Source organism: Trichosurus vulpecula, chromosome 3 (assembly GCF_011100635.1).
Source record: "Trichosurus vulpecula isolate mTriVul1 chromosome 3, mTriVul1.pri, whole genome shotgun sequence".
In the NCBI taxonomy this organism is placed as follows: Eukaryota; Metazoa; Chordata; class Mammalia; order Diprotodontia; family Phalangeridae; genus Trichosurus; species Trichosurus vulpecula.
The window spans coordinates 370,007,549-370,025,423 of NC_050575.1; the positions used below are offsets into that span (position 1 = coordinate 370,007,549).

At 36.5% G+C, this 17,875-nt stretch overlaps 1 protein-coding gene across 1 annotated transcript; it reads left to right on the forward strand.

Annotated features, from left to right (window-relative positions):
- The first annotated feature begins 15,331 nt into the window (after nucleotides 1-15,331).
- On the forward strand, nucleotides 15,332-15,679 carry LOC118844254 (40S ribosomal protein S26-like). Its single transcript, XM_036752109.1, has one exon. It carries the CDS (start codon nucleotides 15,332-15,334, stop codon nucleotides 15,677-15,679), a length of 348 nt encoding a protein of 115 aa, XP_036608004.1.
- Nucleotides 15,680-17,875: the final 2,196 nt, after the last annotated feature.

Sequence of the window (17,875 nt, forward strand, 5' to 3'; positions counted from 1 at the left end):
TGAAAGTCATTTTCTCAGTTTTCGAGTCCTTATTAGGTTCACTTTAGACATAACTCTCTGCTGGGCTTTTAGGATTGACACCTCTCTAGATTCTATAACGAGCATTTCTCTCTGTTATGAGAGTTATAATTCCCAAAGCTGTCGTAGGGTCCTTTCTTTCTACATTTATATACTGGCATTTTCTCTGTTGTCAGGAGCTACCACTCCAGTAGTTTCTGCTGTGGACTAGTGTTTAGCAGTAGAACCTCTGATATTTATGGTAGATTCTCTGGTAGTCTATTAGTTAAAATATTCATTCACCAAACATCCAGAAAGAATAAAGAGGACATGCTCAAGGACAAATGATGACCAGGTGGGAGAGAGAGTAACTTTTCTCCACCTGATAGCTCATGGAAGTTGTACATTGTTGTTGTGGTTGTCCTTCAGTTGTGTCATTCAGTTGTTCAATTCAGTCATTCAGTTGTGTCCAACTTTATGTGACCCCATGGACTTTGTCCATGGTCTTTTCTTGGCAAAGATACTTGAGTGGTTTGCCATTTCCTTCTCTAGTGTGTCCCCATTTTACAGATGAAGAACTGAGGCAAATAGGGTTTAAGTGACTTGCGCAGGGTAAGTATATAAGGCCAGATTTGAGCTCAGATTTTTCTGACTCCAGTCCCAGTGCTTTATTTGCAGCACCAGCTAGCTGTCTATTGTTGTTTTTTTGTTTATTTGTCTATTGTTTGTTTTTTGAAGAGGACCAAGACATCACATGATGCCTTGACTTGGGAATGAATTGTATTTGAGTGAGGCAGAGTTGCATAGTGTTCAGCCTCTCTTCCTGAGTCATTGATGTCCAATGGCAGGACAAGTCAAGACAACTCGTGTTGGCCCAGGATGCAGTAGAAGAACTTGACATCTTCGATGTCTAACCAAGGTCTATGCTCCATAGTACCTGCTTCAGTCACCTTCCCGGCTGTTGGAACAAATTGTTCTTTGCTTATTCTGGGGAAAGTCTTCACATGCTCGGGGTAGACATCCCCCTAACTCACCAACGGGGTTGAAGTCTATGTGTTGCTGGCAACCTGGTTGTAGCCTATCTGCCTATGTAGTTTTACCAGGGTATGATCAGTGTGCATGTGACAGCTTCTTGGAGCCACAGGGGATGGTTGGGTGAAGGGGGACACTGAAGGTAGATGAACAGCTCTGAAAAGGGCTTGGCAAACCCTCACACCAGAGGTGCTAGTCCTCCCAGTACACGCCATATACTCCAAGGAAAATAGGCGAAAAGGGCCAACAGAGATTCAGATCCCTCTTTATTGTATGAGTACCTTTCTAGACATTTTATATTACTTTATAGCTAAACTGGACTTCTAGATGATACAAAAAATTGGGGCTCAATCTCCCACCTCCATACATTCATAAAGATTGCCCTTTCAATTCTACCTTTGTAACATGTCTCACCTATGATCCCTTCTCTCCTCTGACATGACCACCACCCTAGTAAAGACAAGACCTCTACCGCTCATGCCTGTTTTGCTGCCATAACCTTCTGGTTGGTCTCCCAACCTCAAGTCTCTCTGCACTACAGTCCGTTCTCCATTCAGCTACTAAATTGATCTTCCTAAAGCACAGGCCACTGGACCCAGATGGCTCTGGAGGAGAAAATGAGGTTGGTGACTTTGCACAGCCCTCCCTCACTCAAATCAAAGTCAATCTTAAGTCATGTCATCATTTCCTTGATGTCATGGTCCTCTTTGAGAACGAAGGACAAACACAACCAACAACCTAAAGCACAGGTTTGACTATGTTACTCAATTATTTAATAAATCCCAGTGGTTCTTTATTACATTCAGGATTAAATATAAAATCCTCTGTTTGGCTTTTAAAGCCTTTTATAACCTGGCCTTCTCCTACTTTTCTGGTTTTCTTACATCATACTCACCAAACCAGTGACACTGGCCTCCTTGCTGATTTTCACAAAAGACAGTTTTCCAACTCCATGAACTTTTGCTGGTTTTCCTCTCTGCCTGGAATTTCTCCCCTCCTCATCTCTACCTTCTGGCTTCCCTGGGTTCCTTTAGATCCCAGTTACAATCCCCCTCCCCCTTTTACAAGAAAGCTTTCCCCTTAATGCTAGTTCTTTTTCTCTAATATTATCTCCAATTTATTCTATAGAACTTGCTTGCACATAATCTAAAAAATATATTTATTTATTTATTTTTAGTTTTCAACATTTACTTTTAAAAGATTTTGAATTCTAAATTTCCCCCTCCCCTCTTCACTCCCCAAGGTGGCATGCAGTCTGATACAGGTTATGCACTGTACATAGTTGTTTGAATGCTGTCTTCCTCTCATTAAAAGGTGAGCTCCTTGAGAAAAGGGATTTTTTTTGCCTTTCTTTGTATCCCCAGCACTTGGCACAATGTCTTGAACATTTTGGAGATTATGAGAGGAGTCACAGACATTTGGTTTTGTGTGGGGGGCCCACAACATCCCTGACTGATGAAGGCCAGCAACTCACAGACTTTGAGTAACCAGTCACCTCCACTCTATATTGCAGAATAAGAGTAGAACCTTTGTGTAGAGCCTGAACCAACAACTCACTGAAAGTCCTTAGGATATTCATATATTTTTATATTTGCCTCTTGATGCCAAAGAAAATTCAGTTTCCATTCTAAATCTCTGATATACAATGACTTATGAGGATATGAAAAGTTGAAATAAGAGAACAAGGCATACAGAAATCCCCTGCAACAGTCTGGAATACTGTAGTATCAGTGACTGATGGCTATGATTATCATTGCCAGAGCTGCACAATGGCCTAGGGTACCAATTGCTTCCTCAGGCAATCTGTGGATCTTTTTGAAACAATTACAATGATCTATCTGCATGTGATATTAGCAGAGGGTTTGAAAGCTTCTCTCACTGTGATATATATTTTGAATGAGAAGAATAATGTGACCTAATACTCAAGTAAAGATGATCGGTCATTTAAAAAGAGATATTTGGCAAAACATAACAGAATACCCTTTTGCAATCTGTGTATAAATTCTATTCTGATTTCTAATTAGAACAAGCTAACTAAGGGGCTGACTAATGTGTCTGATCGGTTTGAGATGATGCTTTACCCCAGCTCAATACAATGCATTATAATTGTGAACAAAAACCTTTTTTTTTTTTTTTGTAAATTCTTGTCGGCCTAAAGATTTTTCTTAGACAATAATCTAAAGTTTATGCAAATGAATCTGGAAGAACAAAGAGCACCATTGGTAGAGAAGTAAGGCAGATATATTAATAAAACAAATATGGGCCATCTAGCTATCTGCTTGGAATTAATCTTTTTGGAGGTATGAGTAATATAGCCTGTTTGTTACAAATGTGGCTACCAATACCATTTGTTACTTATATTTATTTTAAGTTACTTGATTAAAGTTGGACTCTCTGAACACATTCAGTGATGTGTGTTTATTACCTGTGCTCCGTCACATAAGGGGAAGATCTAGTGTTCTTTGAATTCTGTTTCCTGTTTTTATTGTGTAGAAAACAGCATGATGAAGTCTTTACATTTGGTAAGTTTTTTATAATGTCTTTCCAACATTCAGAGCTGGGCCTCATCAGTAAAAGGAAAAGAACAAAAGAAAAAGAAAAAAAAACAAACAAACAAACCAAAAGGATGCTATGTGTAACAATTCTCAATCCAGAATCAGGCACACTGAGCATAATACCAAGAATCCAAACCAAAGTAACACAGTATTCAAGAACTTAGTCCTGTCATTGGATAAAGCTATATGTTAAACTGGCAACTTCAATCTATCATAGGTAAATAAAAACACAATAATTTAAATTATATCATAATTAAAAGTAATTGAGGGGCAAAGCATCTTCAGTGTATTTTCTTCCTCTTTGTGATCCTGTCTTTGAAATAGCCCACATTTATATGGCACTTTTCATTACTAAGCACTTCCAGAGGAAATTCAGAGTAGCAGAAGAGTGACTAATAGTCAAGAGACCTGGATCCTCTCTAGTCTTAAGTCTGCAATAACTCATTGTATGAGTTTGCGTAAGCCCTTTTCATATTCTAGACCTTGGTTTCCTTCTCTGTAGACAAAGGGAGTTGAACTGGAAGCATGGTATAATCCCTTCCAGCTCTATTTTTCCATTTTCTAATGTCATCCCAGTTCCAATATTCTGTTGGTCTCATATTCTATGGTCTTAAGATTTCTTTATGGTCTAATGTCACTTCTAGCTATAACATTCTGTGCTCCAACATTTTTTGATTTGTGGTCTCTTCTAGCTCAAATATCCTATACACTAATGTTTTGTGTTTAAAAGACATTTAAGGTCTAACATCCTACATTCTGAAGTTTGATACTCTAAGAATCCTTTCAAAGCTGACACTTTGTGTGTGATATTCTAACATTCTGACATTGCGAGGTCCCTTCTATGTAGAACATTTTAGAAACTATTTATTTTTACCTCCCAAAATACCTGTGAGAGAGGTAGTCTCAGGGAGAAGTTAGATGATTTGTCCAAGATCACATAGCTATGAAGTGGCAAGGAGAGGCCTCAAATCTAGGTCTTTCTGACTCTATGTTATACTACCCTGTTAGGGGTGTATAGGTGTATAGTTGTTGTAGGCTATATACATGGTACTATGTACATGGTAGAGATGAACCCGTTTTGGTTCATTGAAAACTTACTTCATTTCTACCTCAGCAGGTGGCTCCTTAATTTTAGTAGATGTGAATTTTATTGAAGCAAGTCAATTAAGTCCAAGTTCATTGTCTCCACACTGTTCAGGATATTTTAAACTTTGAGAAAATTCCCTCTTGACTGTAGAGTCCCTTTTGGCCAAAGGGGAACTTAAAGCTAAATGTCTTCTCTCATTCTTTGAGCAGATCTGTATGAGATTAATGTGCCTAATGCTAATTTGCTAGTTGATTCAGTCCAATTCAGAAGAAAAAAAAACGATGATTTTTATACAGCATCAGACCAATTTAGAAAAGGCAATGTGGCATAGTGGGTAGAATTCTGGACTTGGAATTAACAAACACAAATGTTTGAATTATAATGACAACTTTTATGAGTTTACCACTCATTATGTATATTAGTCTTAACTTTTGTTTGAAAAAGAAAAGAAAGTTTTTTGCATAAACTAAACCGATGCAGCCAAAATTAGAAGCAAAGGAGGAAATGGGGAAAAATGTTATAGCAAGTTTCTTTGACAAAAGACTCACTTTTCAAACATATAGGGAACTGAGCTAAATTTATAAAATTATGAGCCATTCTCCAATTGATAAATGGTCAAAGGATATGAATAAACTTTTAGAGGAAGAAATCAAAGTGATCAATAGCCACATGAATAAATGCTCTAAATCACTACTGATTAGAGAAATGCTAATTAAAACAACTCTGAGATACCATCTCACACCTATCAGATTGATTAATATCATAAAAAAGGAAAATGATAAATGTTAAGAGGGATATGGAGAAGTTGGAACATCAATATTCACAACAGAGTTGTGAACTGGTCCAACCATTCTAGAGAACAATTTGGAACTATGCCCAAAGGGCTATAAAACTGTACCTACCCTTTGACCTAACAATACCACTGCTATTTCTGTATCACAAAGAGATCAAAGAAAAGAGTAAAGGACCTATCTGTACAAAAATATCTATAGCAGTTCTTTTTGTGATGGCCAAAATTTGGGAATTGAAGGAATGCCCATCAGATGGAGAATGGCTGAATAAGATGTGGCATATGATTGTGATAAGATACTATTGGTTTAAACGAAATGATGAGCAGGATGGTTTCTTGGGAATCCTTATATGAATTAAAAAGCAAAACCAGGACAGCACTGTATATAGTAATAGCAATATTGTAAGGATAATCAACTGCTATAGACTTAGCTACTCTGATCAAGACAATGATCCAAGACAATTCAAAGGGACCATGATGAAAAATGCTATTCACCTCCAGAGAGAGAACTAGTGAACTTTGTGTGCAGATTGATGTATAACTTTTTTAAACTTTATTTTTCTCTATGTGTGTTTTCTTTTGTAATGTGGCTAATATGGAAATACGTTTTGCATGACTTCAATATAATCAATATTGTATTGCTTGCCTCCTCAAGGGGTGGAGGAAGGACAGAAAGGGGAGAATTTGGAACTCAAAATTTTACAAAATAAATGTTAAATTTTTTAAAAAATGTAATTGGAAATATTTAATCAGTTAAAATTATTTAAAGAAAAAGAAAAGAAAAAGTGGTTCCTACTAGATTCAAAGGGAACCAAAAATTTATTTTCTCAGTCCAAGTTTTTTTTAAATGAATTCCAGACATTCAAGATTGTTACATAAACTGGTCATAGCAAATCTCATCTTCTTAATGTGTTTAGCCTAGAGAACAGGCTTGAGCCTGGGGGTGGCAGTGGAGGGGCATTAGAGCTGTCTTTAAATATATAAAAGGTTGTCATGGAGAAGAAGTTTTTGACTTTGGTTTGGACAGTAGAGGCTAGAGCTCAGAGCCATGGCCAAGAGCTATGGATGGGTAAATTTCAGCTCTATGGAAATGGGTTGTGGACTTAGGGGTGGGGAAGACATTTCCTAAGAATGTGAGCTGTTATTTAAAAAGGACTGTTTCCTCAGGAGCCAGCACACTGGCCATTGTTAGGAGTCTTCTGGCAGTTCCTGAATAGCTCCCCTCCCCTCCCCTCCCCTCCCTTCCCCTCCCTTCCCATCCTCTCCCTTCCCCTACTCTCCCTTCCCCTGCCCTCCCGCCCTCTCCTCTCCTCTCCTCTCCTCTCCTCTCCTCTCCTCTCCTCTCCTCTCCTCTCCTCTCCTCTCCTCTCCTCTCCTCTCTTCTCCTCCCCTTCCCTCTCCTCCCCTCCCCTCCCCTCCCTTCCCCTCCCTTCCTTCCCCTCCCTTCCCCTCCTCTCCCTTCCCCTGCCCTCCCGTCCTGTCCTCTCCTCTCCTGTCCTGTCCTCTCCTCTCCTCCCCTCCCCTCTCCTCCCCTCTCCTCCCCTCCCCTCCCATTTCTGTTTTCCTTTCAGATGATAACCAGAATTAGTGAAGACTGATAATAGAGAGCCTTTTTCTGTTTCTTGTCCAGGATGGAACCAAGACGATACATGTCTTGGTCAAAGGGGAACTTAAAGCTAAATGATTCATTCTTTGAGCAGATCCATACGAGTAGGTAACTTGCAAGTCAAGTCGGTTCCATTCAGAAAAACACACTAATTTTTATGCTTGGTCAGACTGATTTAATTTGAAAAGGCAATGTGGTACAGTGGGTAGAGTTTTAGACTTGGAGTCAGAAAACATAAGAGTTTGAATCGTGTACCTGTAACATATTTGCCATGTGATGATGAGCAAATTGGTCCACCTTACTAAGCCTCAATTTTATCATCTGTAAAATGAGAGTAATAATGTGTGTAGAATCTACTAAGAGCTGTCGTGGGGCTCAAATGAACTGCTAGATGTAAAGTGACTATGGTGGCAACATTAAGCAATGTCTTTTAAATTCATTTCAGCAATTGAAACAGACATCTCTAAAGCACTTACTATGTGCAGTGCCCTGTGTTGTAGAAGACACAGAGCTTAGCTAAATGGAATAAAGTGCCTACTATGTGCAGAGTCCTGTAATGGGTGCTGAAGGAGATACAAAGCTTAGATAAGCTGAATCTAGAACCCAGGTATCCTGACACCCAATCCAGTATTGTTAATTTTTTTCCTTCCTACTACACAAAATTGTCACAGTGTCAAATCCTGATCCCTGGGTATTTTCACACAATTGTCCTGCAGTGCTCTGAGTCCTAAACAGAAGAGCAGTAAACTAACATTATATTCACCTACAAATTATAATTATAATAGCAAAACTACCGAAATGTGAAGGTCTGCTTGCAAAAGCCACTCCCTCTTGAGTGAAACCAATTTCACACAGGGCCTTCCACAGTATGGGTACTCAATAACAATTGGTTGATTGAATTTTATTTTAAAGATATAAAAACCATATATATTTTTATCTCATTACTCCATTTTAATAGCATATGCCCATAATGCCTTCTATGATGATTGCAATTAAATCAGAAGGCAGAGGAAATGCACAATTTGGAAATTGGTTGAACTATTAACAGTTCTTTGGGGATTCTGGATTAGGGATAGGTTGGAGTCAGATGCGATGCTCAACATTATTATAATTAAGCATTAATGCAAAGGGAAAAAATGAGATTAACAGACCATGGGTTCATTATCTCATTTGGATTAAAATAAAAAGAACATTAAAAACACACGGTAGGGTTCATAAATCATTTCAATTCAGTATATAAAAGTGAAATATTGTCTGTTTTTTTTTGAACAGTAGGGATAAAGAGTGTCTCAGAAACATAGTCCAAGTAGCCTAGTCTTAGACCTGTTGTATTATAACCATCACTCCTGTCAATTTGACCAGCTCAGTCCAGGACCCAAACTCTTTTTGACCAACTTAATAGCAACACAGAATTGTTGACTGATGCCCTTTTCGCCCCCAGCTCTTCTATTTCAGAAACAAATACAAGTCACAGTTTTCTTTGTGCTCTGACCCGGAGGTCATTACATAAACTCACATTTAGGCTGGACAGTGTTGGGATGGAATAATTTACAGCAGAAAGACTGGTATGAATCCCTTAGCTTTAGAAATACAGCACGTTCTCTCTGAAATGATTATTCCCAAAAGATAAGTCCTAGGCTCTAGGGACTATACGTTTGAGGCTCCTTCTATCCTTGTTGTCCAAAAAAAAGAGTCACTTGGAAAAGAAGATGGGATTTCACTTTTATATATTGCACTTATATCATTTATTTACTGCCAATCAGATCACTGTCGGGAGCCTCTTTCTTGACTCTTTTTGATACAGGCCAAATCCAAGTGTTTCTAGTAAATTATAGTAATTAAAAAACACTGATTTTAGAGTCAGAAGGCCTAAATTCATATCAGCCACATTATTTATTGGCTGTGTGACTTTAAGTACATTTGTTGCCTCTCTGAACCTCTGCTTTATAATCTGAAAACAAGGAAGTAACTGGTGGTATAGTGAAAAGAGTGAAGGGCTTAGAGTCTGGAAGATTTGGCTTCACATATTACTTTTGACACTGGTTGTATAAAAATGAACAAGCTATGTGTCTCAGGCTCAGCTTTTTCAGCTACAAAATGAGTTATAAATGTCTATAGAGTCTACACAATGGAGTTTGTGAGGTAAAAATATTTTGCATTCATTAAAGTGCTTTCATTTATTCTTATTGTTATTATTACCTTAGATAAATCACTTAACTTCCCAAACACTCAGTTTCTTTATCTATAAAATGGGCACCATAATCCCAGATAATTGCAAAGGGTTACTGTGAGTCTTAAGATAGTATATGTAAAGTGTTCTCTAAACTTTGAAATGCTCTACGAATGCCACTTGTCGCTATATGGAATAACTACCTTGTAGGGTTTTCTTCAGATTAAATGGAATGATGAATGTTATAAATGTTAAAGTGCTATAGATGTATGAGCTATTACTCTGTTTGGATGATGGTAGAGCCTTGACATTTGCTATTTAGTGGGAGGAGCCCTAAGAAAACATAGGCAGGTCATTCAGTCCATTGTCTCTATTCTCAAGACTCAGGAGATCTTAACCATTGTCCTTCCTCTTGTCATTTGTACAGACCAAAAATGGTTGACATACAAACTATTATTGTTAGGCTGTTATTCCTCTTCATTTTAGTGCAATGAATTGGTTGGCAACCACAGTATTTTACTGTGCATTATTTTAAAAATTGGCCAAATAATCTTCTCTGCCTTGACCATTAGCTGTAGTTTTGCTATTAACAACAAACCAACCAATCATGAAGGCCAGTCATCAGGAGGCTGATTTTGGGTACATGTCTTCTGTCCTCTGTCCTCTGTCCTCTGACAGAGCTGTGGATTTCCAGCATCAATGGTTTTACTTCTCATCCGAGGAGAGGAGTGTGGAAAACACTGTCCAAGGTCTGTCTTTCCATGTATATTTGCACTCACACATGTCTGGAATATGGATGGACGTGAGAGAAAATGGCGGTCCCTGGTGATCTTTCCCTTGGGAATGAATTAAAAATATTAAGACTGTTGTCATTGTGGTCAAGGTTATTAGATTAGAATTCAATGATTCTCTGGACTGCTTGAATGGGGAAAAAAGAGAATGAGAAAAAATAATTCATTAAGCATTTACTGTGTGCCAGGCACTGTGCTAAGCACAGAGGATACAAATAACACAAAAAGTAAAGATCTTAATAAATTTATAGATTCTTTGTGTTAATGTACTCTGTCCAACCTGATCTTGACATGCAGTAGGAACTTAATGATTGTTGATTTACTAATACCAATGGGGAAGACAACATATACAGAAGAATTGTGATTAGGGAGGTCATTTTTGGACAGTTACAGGTATGGCAGATTGATCCATAGGGCACTCAATACATTATTTACACACCTTCCTTTTAGAACTAATGTTACTGTTGATGGGAAGCTGGGCAGAGTAGAGGGTATACAATTTCAACAGGATATCCAGGTGGATAGCAAGATGAGATTTTTGCGAATCCCCTTTTTAACTCCATCTGCTCTCAATTCTGAAGGGCCCCTTGACAGAGCTTACCTTGGTATGGGCTAGAGGTGGTTCATCTGTAAACATATACCATAGTAATGCAAGGTTGAGCTTTTGCATAATACAATAATTAGGTCACCACTAATTAAATTGTCTTTTAGTTTGACAATTATAAAAATCCATCTATCACTATGGAGTTGATTCCTTTCTGGCATACCCAGGAATAGTGATTAGACATTTCTTAGGAGTAGTGGGGCATTAGAGGGGAAGCCAGCCTCCTTACCTTTCACATCATGGCCTGATTGATTTTTAAAGATAGCATATTTCCTGAACAACCAAAATACTCAGGTAATATTATGCCTAGTAATCCAAATTAAGTCCCACCTCAGAAGCAGGATAAAAAGTATTGCTGTTTGGGAGGTATTAAGGTGGCCTGGTCTTCCATTAAAAAATAGAATAAAAGCACACAGGACTGAAAGTCAAGAGGTCTTGGTGGATATCTGATAGGAAACCATCCCATTAACTCACTGTCCATCCAGTCTATAATAGTGGGAAGAGATCTTATGTGCAAGTCCTGAATGGGCGAAAGCAACCATTGCTGAGAAGAGAGGGAGTTTTTGCTAAGTTCATTGACACTCTTGCTTTATGTTTGGCTCTAGCCCAGTCACCTTATTGGGGTTGTAATAAAGAATGATGATGATGTATAATAAAATGATTATATACTTCTTGGCTCTCCAGAATCTTTCTTTAAGTTAAATAATTATTGTGTGGAAGATAAAAGTGCCAAAATAGAGTTACATTTCCCAAGGTCTTTTATTTTTGAAAGTATAACATTTAATAAGCCATTAAAATGACCCTCTGGCCACCATCAACATCAAACTGGACCTTATATCAACCCCTCACAAATACTGTGAAGGAGAGGAATAATAGAGAGAAATTTTTTTTCCTTTTATATACCTCTTGCCATCAGTAGATTACTTCAGCATGCCACCTTTCTAATCACCATTACCATTTACCCTGTTGTGATCTACAGTTTCTTAGTCAACTGGACCACCTCCTGTCCCACACCTAGATCATTAGCGCTGGAAGGGACCTTAAAGATTATTGCTACCTCATCATCTTACAAATGAGGAAAATGAGGAGTCCTAGATCAGGAAACTGACTTGCCTAAAGTGACATAGATATTAAGTAGCAAAACATGATCCAGGATACAGTGCCCAGCCGACAAAACAACTTTGGTCAATCAGTATACTTTCCAAACTGTATTCAAAACTAGTAAATCACAGATGGAAAACTTATAGCCTGGTTAGTTAAGTTTCTTCACCTCTGCTTTATTAGTGAATGACTATGTGATCATCTCTGGAATGACTAGATCAGGAGGAGCTACTTCAGATAATATTCTTTTCAGCAAGGGGAGTATCTCACTGATGAGCGAAAGAAAGAAATAAAGAAAGAGAAAGAAAGGGTGAAAGAAAGGATGAAAGAAAGGGTGAAAGAAAGAATGAAAGAAAGGGTGAAAGAAAGAAAGGATGAAAGAAAGAAAGGATAAAAAAGAAACAAAGAAAGAGAATGGAAGGGAGGAAGGAAGGGAGGGAGGGTGGGAAAAATAAAGAGAAGGAAAAAAGGAAGGAAGGAAGAGAAAAAGAAAGAAAAAGGAAAAAAGGAGGGGAAGGAGGGAGGAATAAAGAGATTGAAAGAGAGCGAGAAAGAATAGAAGAGAGGAAGGGAGGGAGGAAGGAATAAAGAGAAAGAAAGAAAGAAAGAAAGAAAGAAAGAAAGAAAGAAAGAAAGAAGGAAGGAAGGAAGGAAGGAAGGAAGGAAGGAAGGAAAAAAGGAGAGGAGGGAGAGAAAGAGAAAGAAAGAAATGAAGGAAGAATGAAAGGAAGGAAGAAAAAAAGAACATTTCTGCAGGAATGACCTTCACATTACATTAAATACATTAAATTGATCTTTTGGATAATTGGCATAATTACACTGGCAAAGTGCATTTCTACTGTTGGTCATAACCCTTTTAGACATGAAAGAGCCTTTATGTATCTTCTCGAACAGTGTAAGTACCTAACAGGTACTGCTCAGCATCACTAAGGGCTTGATGAGGGATCTCTACAGTGAGTATTTAATGGCAATATGCACTTAATGAGGAACTAAGTACTCTGCTACTCAGCTCCAAAGAGGATTTTGGCATTGTTAATCAATCAAGAGAGAACATACCACTTGTGCTTTGAGATCCTGGGACAAAGTGTGCTCTCCAAACACAGAACATTTGCAGTTCATTTCAAAGCAACAAATGACAGTGAGAATAAGTGACACAGAAAGAGTGAGAGAGGGGGAGAGAACACAAACAAATGAAGTCATATTATGAAGTAAGAGAAAAAAGTTATTTATGATCCTTATTTCTTTCATGGGCTAAAACTATCTTTTAAAGTGTATTTAATTACTCAATAACCAGCATCATGACAATGAAATTTCTATTTAAAAACAAAGTATTCTAAAATCCTGTCATTGTCTTTTTTATACCCCAGAATTTTACAAACTGTGGGGTGTGCAAGGAAGCATGATGTCCTCTGAGGTGGTGGTGGTGGGTTTGAAGTAATGGCCAAAATTACTGATTTTCTCATACAATCAACATATAAACACATCTATTTTGTTCAATGAGACATTGAAATAAAAGTAAGCAAAGTTGACAGTAACACAGTGAATTTGTTCCAATAGACAGTACATGATGCACACCTCTCATTTACTTAAGTATCAGCTTGCATTCACATCAACACTTATTGAAACAACATGCATGGTCAGGAGAAGCTCACAATGCAGGCATGATATATTGTGCTGCTTGTTTCATTTTAATGTAAAGTGTAAAAACTGTTCTTTTTTTATTTTTGTATGGAAGTTAAAAGTACAACGGTATACTTAAATTTATCAACATAATTTATTTTGGAAAGCATAACATGATAAGCTATTAAAAAACAACAACCTGGTACTTCTTAAAGATGGAAATAATTGGAGAACAGTTATAAATTGTTTGACATTTTCAATTATTACTTTTAAATTTAATTGTCAACTTTTACTATCCTCTTGTTTATAAAATAAAATATTCCTTTGCGGTGGGTAAACACATAACAGGGTAGAGAAAACAATTAACTACAGCAGATGAAACCAGTACAAGCAGAGATAATAGATACAGTTTAAATGGCAAACATAAAGAAACACAAAGTAAGAAGGCTGATGCCCAAACCAGAGCATATGGTCTATTATATTTATTATTGAGATTCACAAATACTGTTAAAAATGGTGCGAAGAGACCCTTGCATTTTCTTTCTATGATTGCTTTAATCGCAGATAACATAAAACCTAATAAATTTAATCAACATATTGAAAGTGTACTTGCAGAACATGTCAACAAGATAAGAGACTTTTTTCTAGAGAAAATTAAATGCTTTTAATACGCAATCTCCCTAAAAAATCTTTTCTTTTTCAAACACTGATAACAAAAGGATTACTTTCCTTGTAGAGTGTTGCTTACAGAATTGCTAAGTGTAAATAGCCTCATTCAATGGGGAAAATGTTGGTACTACTTGCAATTATTGATATGGTTTAAACAATATTTCATAGAATCACATGCACAACATCTTCAAATGGTTTCACTTGTAGATAATACAGCTGAAAAGAGAATTGCCCATATGTCTGAAGATCTTTGGAATCAATTAATTCAGAAACTAAATTTTCCTATTTTGCACTGAAAGTGTATGAAGCAACAGATGTAGTTAAAGATGTTCTTTTGATTATGTATGTATGAAATGTTTTTGAAACTGATGTTAGGAACAATTTGTTACTCTGAAAACCTGTTGATGTCAAAGCCTCATCAAGATAAAATGTCAATATAAGTAACATATCTGTTAATGAAAATGATAAAATATGGAAAAACTATATGGTACTCCACACTGATTGAGCTTATTTAATCTCAAAGCAAAAAGAGGTCCATAAGTAATAATTTAAAGTGTGAACTCTCATACAATTTGGACATGTGGTATGTTTCATAGACAATCACTTGTATCAGAAACTATGAGTAAAAAGCTATGTAAAGCTTTTAAGTAATTAAAGTAATCATCTGTATAGAAATAGCCCATTAAGAGGAAAGCTCTTTGCAGCATTCTCTTGACAGTATAGAAAAGCATACGTCACTTCTATATGATCTAGAAACATGTTGACTTTCTTTTGGCAAAATACTTTGAAGAGAGGTTAAGATAAAATAACAGATTTGCATTTTTCTTAGTGATAATAGTAAAGATGAAACAAATTCATTTGAAAATAATCCTCCTGAAAGACATGGTTAAGTCTGAAAAACTAAGTAATCTACATATACCATTATAATTCAGATTCAAACTCTGATTTAGAAAGTCAAAATGAGTGTATTCATTAAAAAGTTAGGGCTCTGAATAATAAGCTTACAAAATAATATGTTGGTATACTTTATAATAAAAAATACAGACCAAATGACACAGAAGAAAGTAAAAACTACTTGACCAGTCTCTAGAAACAAGTTTTAATCTTATTTTAAAGACCTGCATATTTATAAACGAGTGTATGAGTACCCATTTGCCTTGGACACATATGACACAATTGGTCTTCCTCCATCTGAACGGGGACAAGCTAGTATATTTGTCTTCTTTTAAGATGTCAAAACACATGTGCTTGTACTTAATAGTTTTATGTTTTGACTATAGGAGTTTTTTTTCGGTTCCTGGCTTCCAAGATGACCAAGAAGAGGAGGAACAACAGGCGTGCCAAGAAGGGCCGCGGCCACGTGCAGCCCATCCGTTGCACCAACTGCGCCCGCTGCGTGCCGAGGGCCAAGGCCATCAAGAAATTTGTAATCCGCAACATCGTGGAAGCAGCGGCCGTCAGGGACATCTCCGAGGCCAGCGTCTTCGACTCCTATGCGCTGCCCAAACTGTATGTGAAACTACATTACTGTGTGAGCTGCGCGATCCACAGCAAGGTAGTGAGGAATCGCTCCCGTGAGGCTCGGAAGGATCGAACGCCCCTGCCCCGATTCAGACCTGCAGGTGCTGCCCCCAGACCTCCTCCAAAGCCCATGTAAAGAGCTGTCCATCAACATTCCTGAACCGATCAGAGGAAAATAAAATGGTTGGTCTATCTTAAAAAAAAAATGTTTTGACTATAGGAGAATAAAGAGTTGTCTAGTTTAATGAACAAAGTGCTGCAAAACTTACTACCATGTATGACATCTTATTTGTGAAAAATGGGGTTTTCTGATCAGCTGTTATAAAGGCAAAATATTGATTTTAAAGAAGAATTAGAAGTAGCAATATAATCATTAAGAGACCTTGTACAAAAAAAAATTAGCCCAACCAAAACATTGATAGTATTATTAGGGATATAATTTTAAGTAGATAGATATGAAAATGTAAATGGTTTAATCAAAAATAAATCTACATTGTTATTTTATTGTAGTTTTAGGATTTGAGTTTAATAAAATTGCAATAATTTTAATTTTTTCAATAAAAGTAGTTAAAAACATTATTTACATAGATTGTTTTAGGAAATATAAGCTATGGTTTTTTAAAGGGAGTTGTCCCTACCTAAAATTTGCTAAGTAGTTCTTACCTTCTATAACTTTGCTCAAAGGATCTTGTGTTGTAAATTTATTTCAATTATTGATATGGTTTAAACAATATTTCGTAGAATCACATGCACAACATCTTCAAATGGTTTCACTTGTAGATAATACAGCTGAAAAGAGAACTGTCCATATGTCTGAAGATCTTTGGAATCAATTATGGAATGAATTAATGGAAGGAATTAATCTTAAAACTGAAAAGATACTCAAGGGATAGCTAAACTAACTTATATTTGTATAGGAATCCTTTCTATAACATTTTCTAATAGTGGTCACCTAGTCTTCTCCTGCAGTTTGTATAGAGGAACCCATCCTCCTAAGGCATCCCATTCAACTTTTTGATACAAGTATTTTTTAGAAACTTCTTTTACATTAAAAGAAAAAAAAAACTTCCTCTCTGCAACATGCACCCATTGTTTTTAATTTGGCACTTTGGGGCAAAGCAGAACAAATCTAATCTTTTTTTTTTCACTTGCCATTCTTTCAAATATTTGAAGACATTTGTTAAATCTCCCTAAAGATTTTTTCTTCTCCATGTTAAATATCCCTAGTTCCTCCCCTATATCTTTATATGACATGGCTTAATATCTCCTTACAATATTAGTCACCCTTTTCTTTATTCACTTCACTTGTGGATGTCGATTTAATATTAAAATAAAATTAATTGACATCTTTTGTTTTTATGTCACTTACCTTTCCAATGTAGCCCTTTCCCTGATTCTTCTTAGACACTTCTCTTATAAAAAAGGATAAAAAAGAGAAAAAACAAATCAGCAAAATGAATTAAAACTTTAAAAAAGTCTGACATTATTAGTAGTTTTCCATAATTATATTCAATTCAATAAACATTTATTAAGTACCTACTATGTGCCAAGCACTCTATTATGCATTGGGGATATAGAAAGAGGCAAAAGGCAATCCCTGTCCTCAAGAAGCTTACACTATTCCTCCAGCTTTTGTAAAGAAGCACACAGAGGTGCCTTCTCATATCTCTTCTTTGTAATCATGTTTGATCATTATGATTTCACATCTTACAATTTTGATTCTTTTCTTCTTGTTCTTTGCAATTATATTATTTTAGTCATTGTGTATATTGTTTTCCTGGTGTTGCTTACTTCTCTGTATATCAGTTTATCCAGCTTCCCTGGATTTTCTATATTCATCATTTCTTCCAGAACAGTAGAATTCCAAGATATTTGTGGACCACATCTTATTTAGCCCTTCTCAACTAGCGGACATCTACTTTGTTCCCAGTTTTTGGCCATTGCAAGGAATAGTCCTAATTTTTTTTAAATATAGGAGCTGTATACACACATATGTATATACATGTATATACATATATGCATATACATATGTGTATATATACATACATATATATATGTATGTATGTATATGTGTGTGTGTGTGAGTGTGTAATCTCTGTGGGGGTATATGCCTATCAAGGGAATCTATCAAAGAATAGGGACACATTAGTCACTTCCTTCATATAATTACAAGTTGCTTTGTAGAATGGTTGGATCTATTTACAAGTCTACCAACTGTATATTAATGTGCACTTTTGATGCCAATGTAATTTTAAAAAATAGTTACTAGGCACTGGGAGTAAATATGCCTGGATGTCCAGGATCTAACGTATGCTAAGCACTTAATAAATGA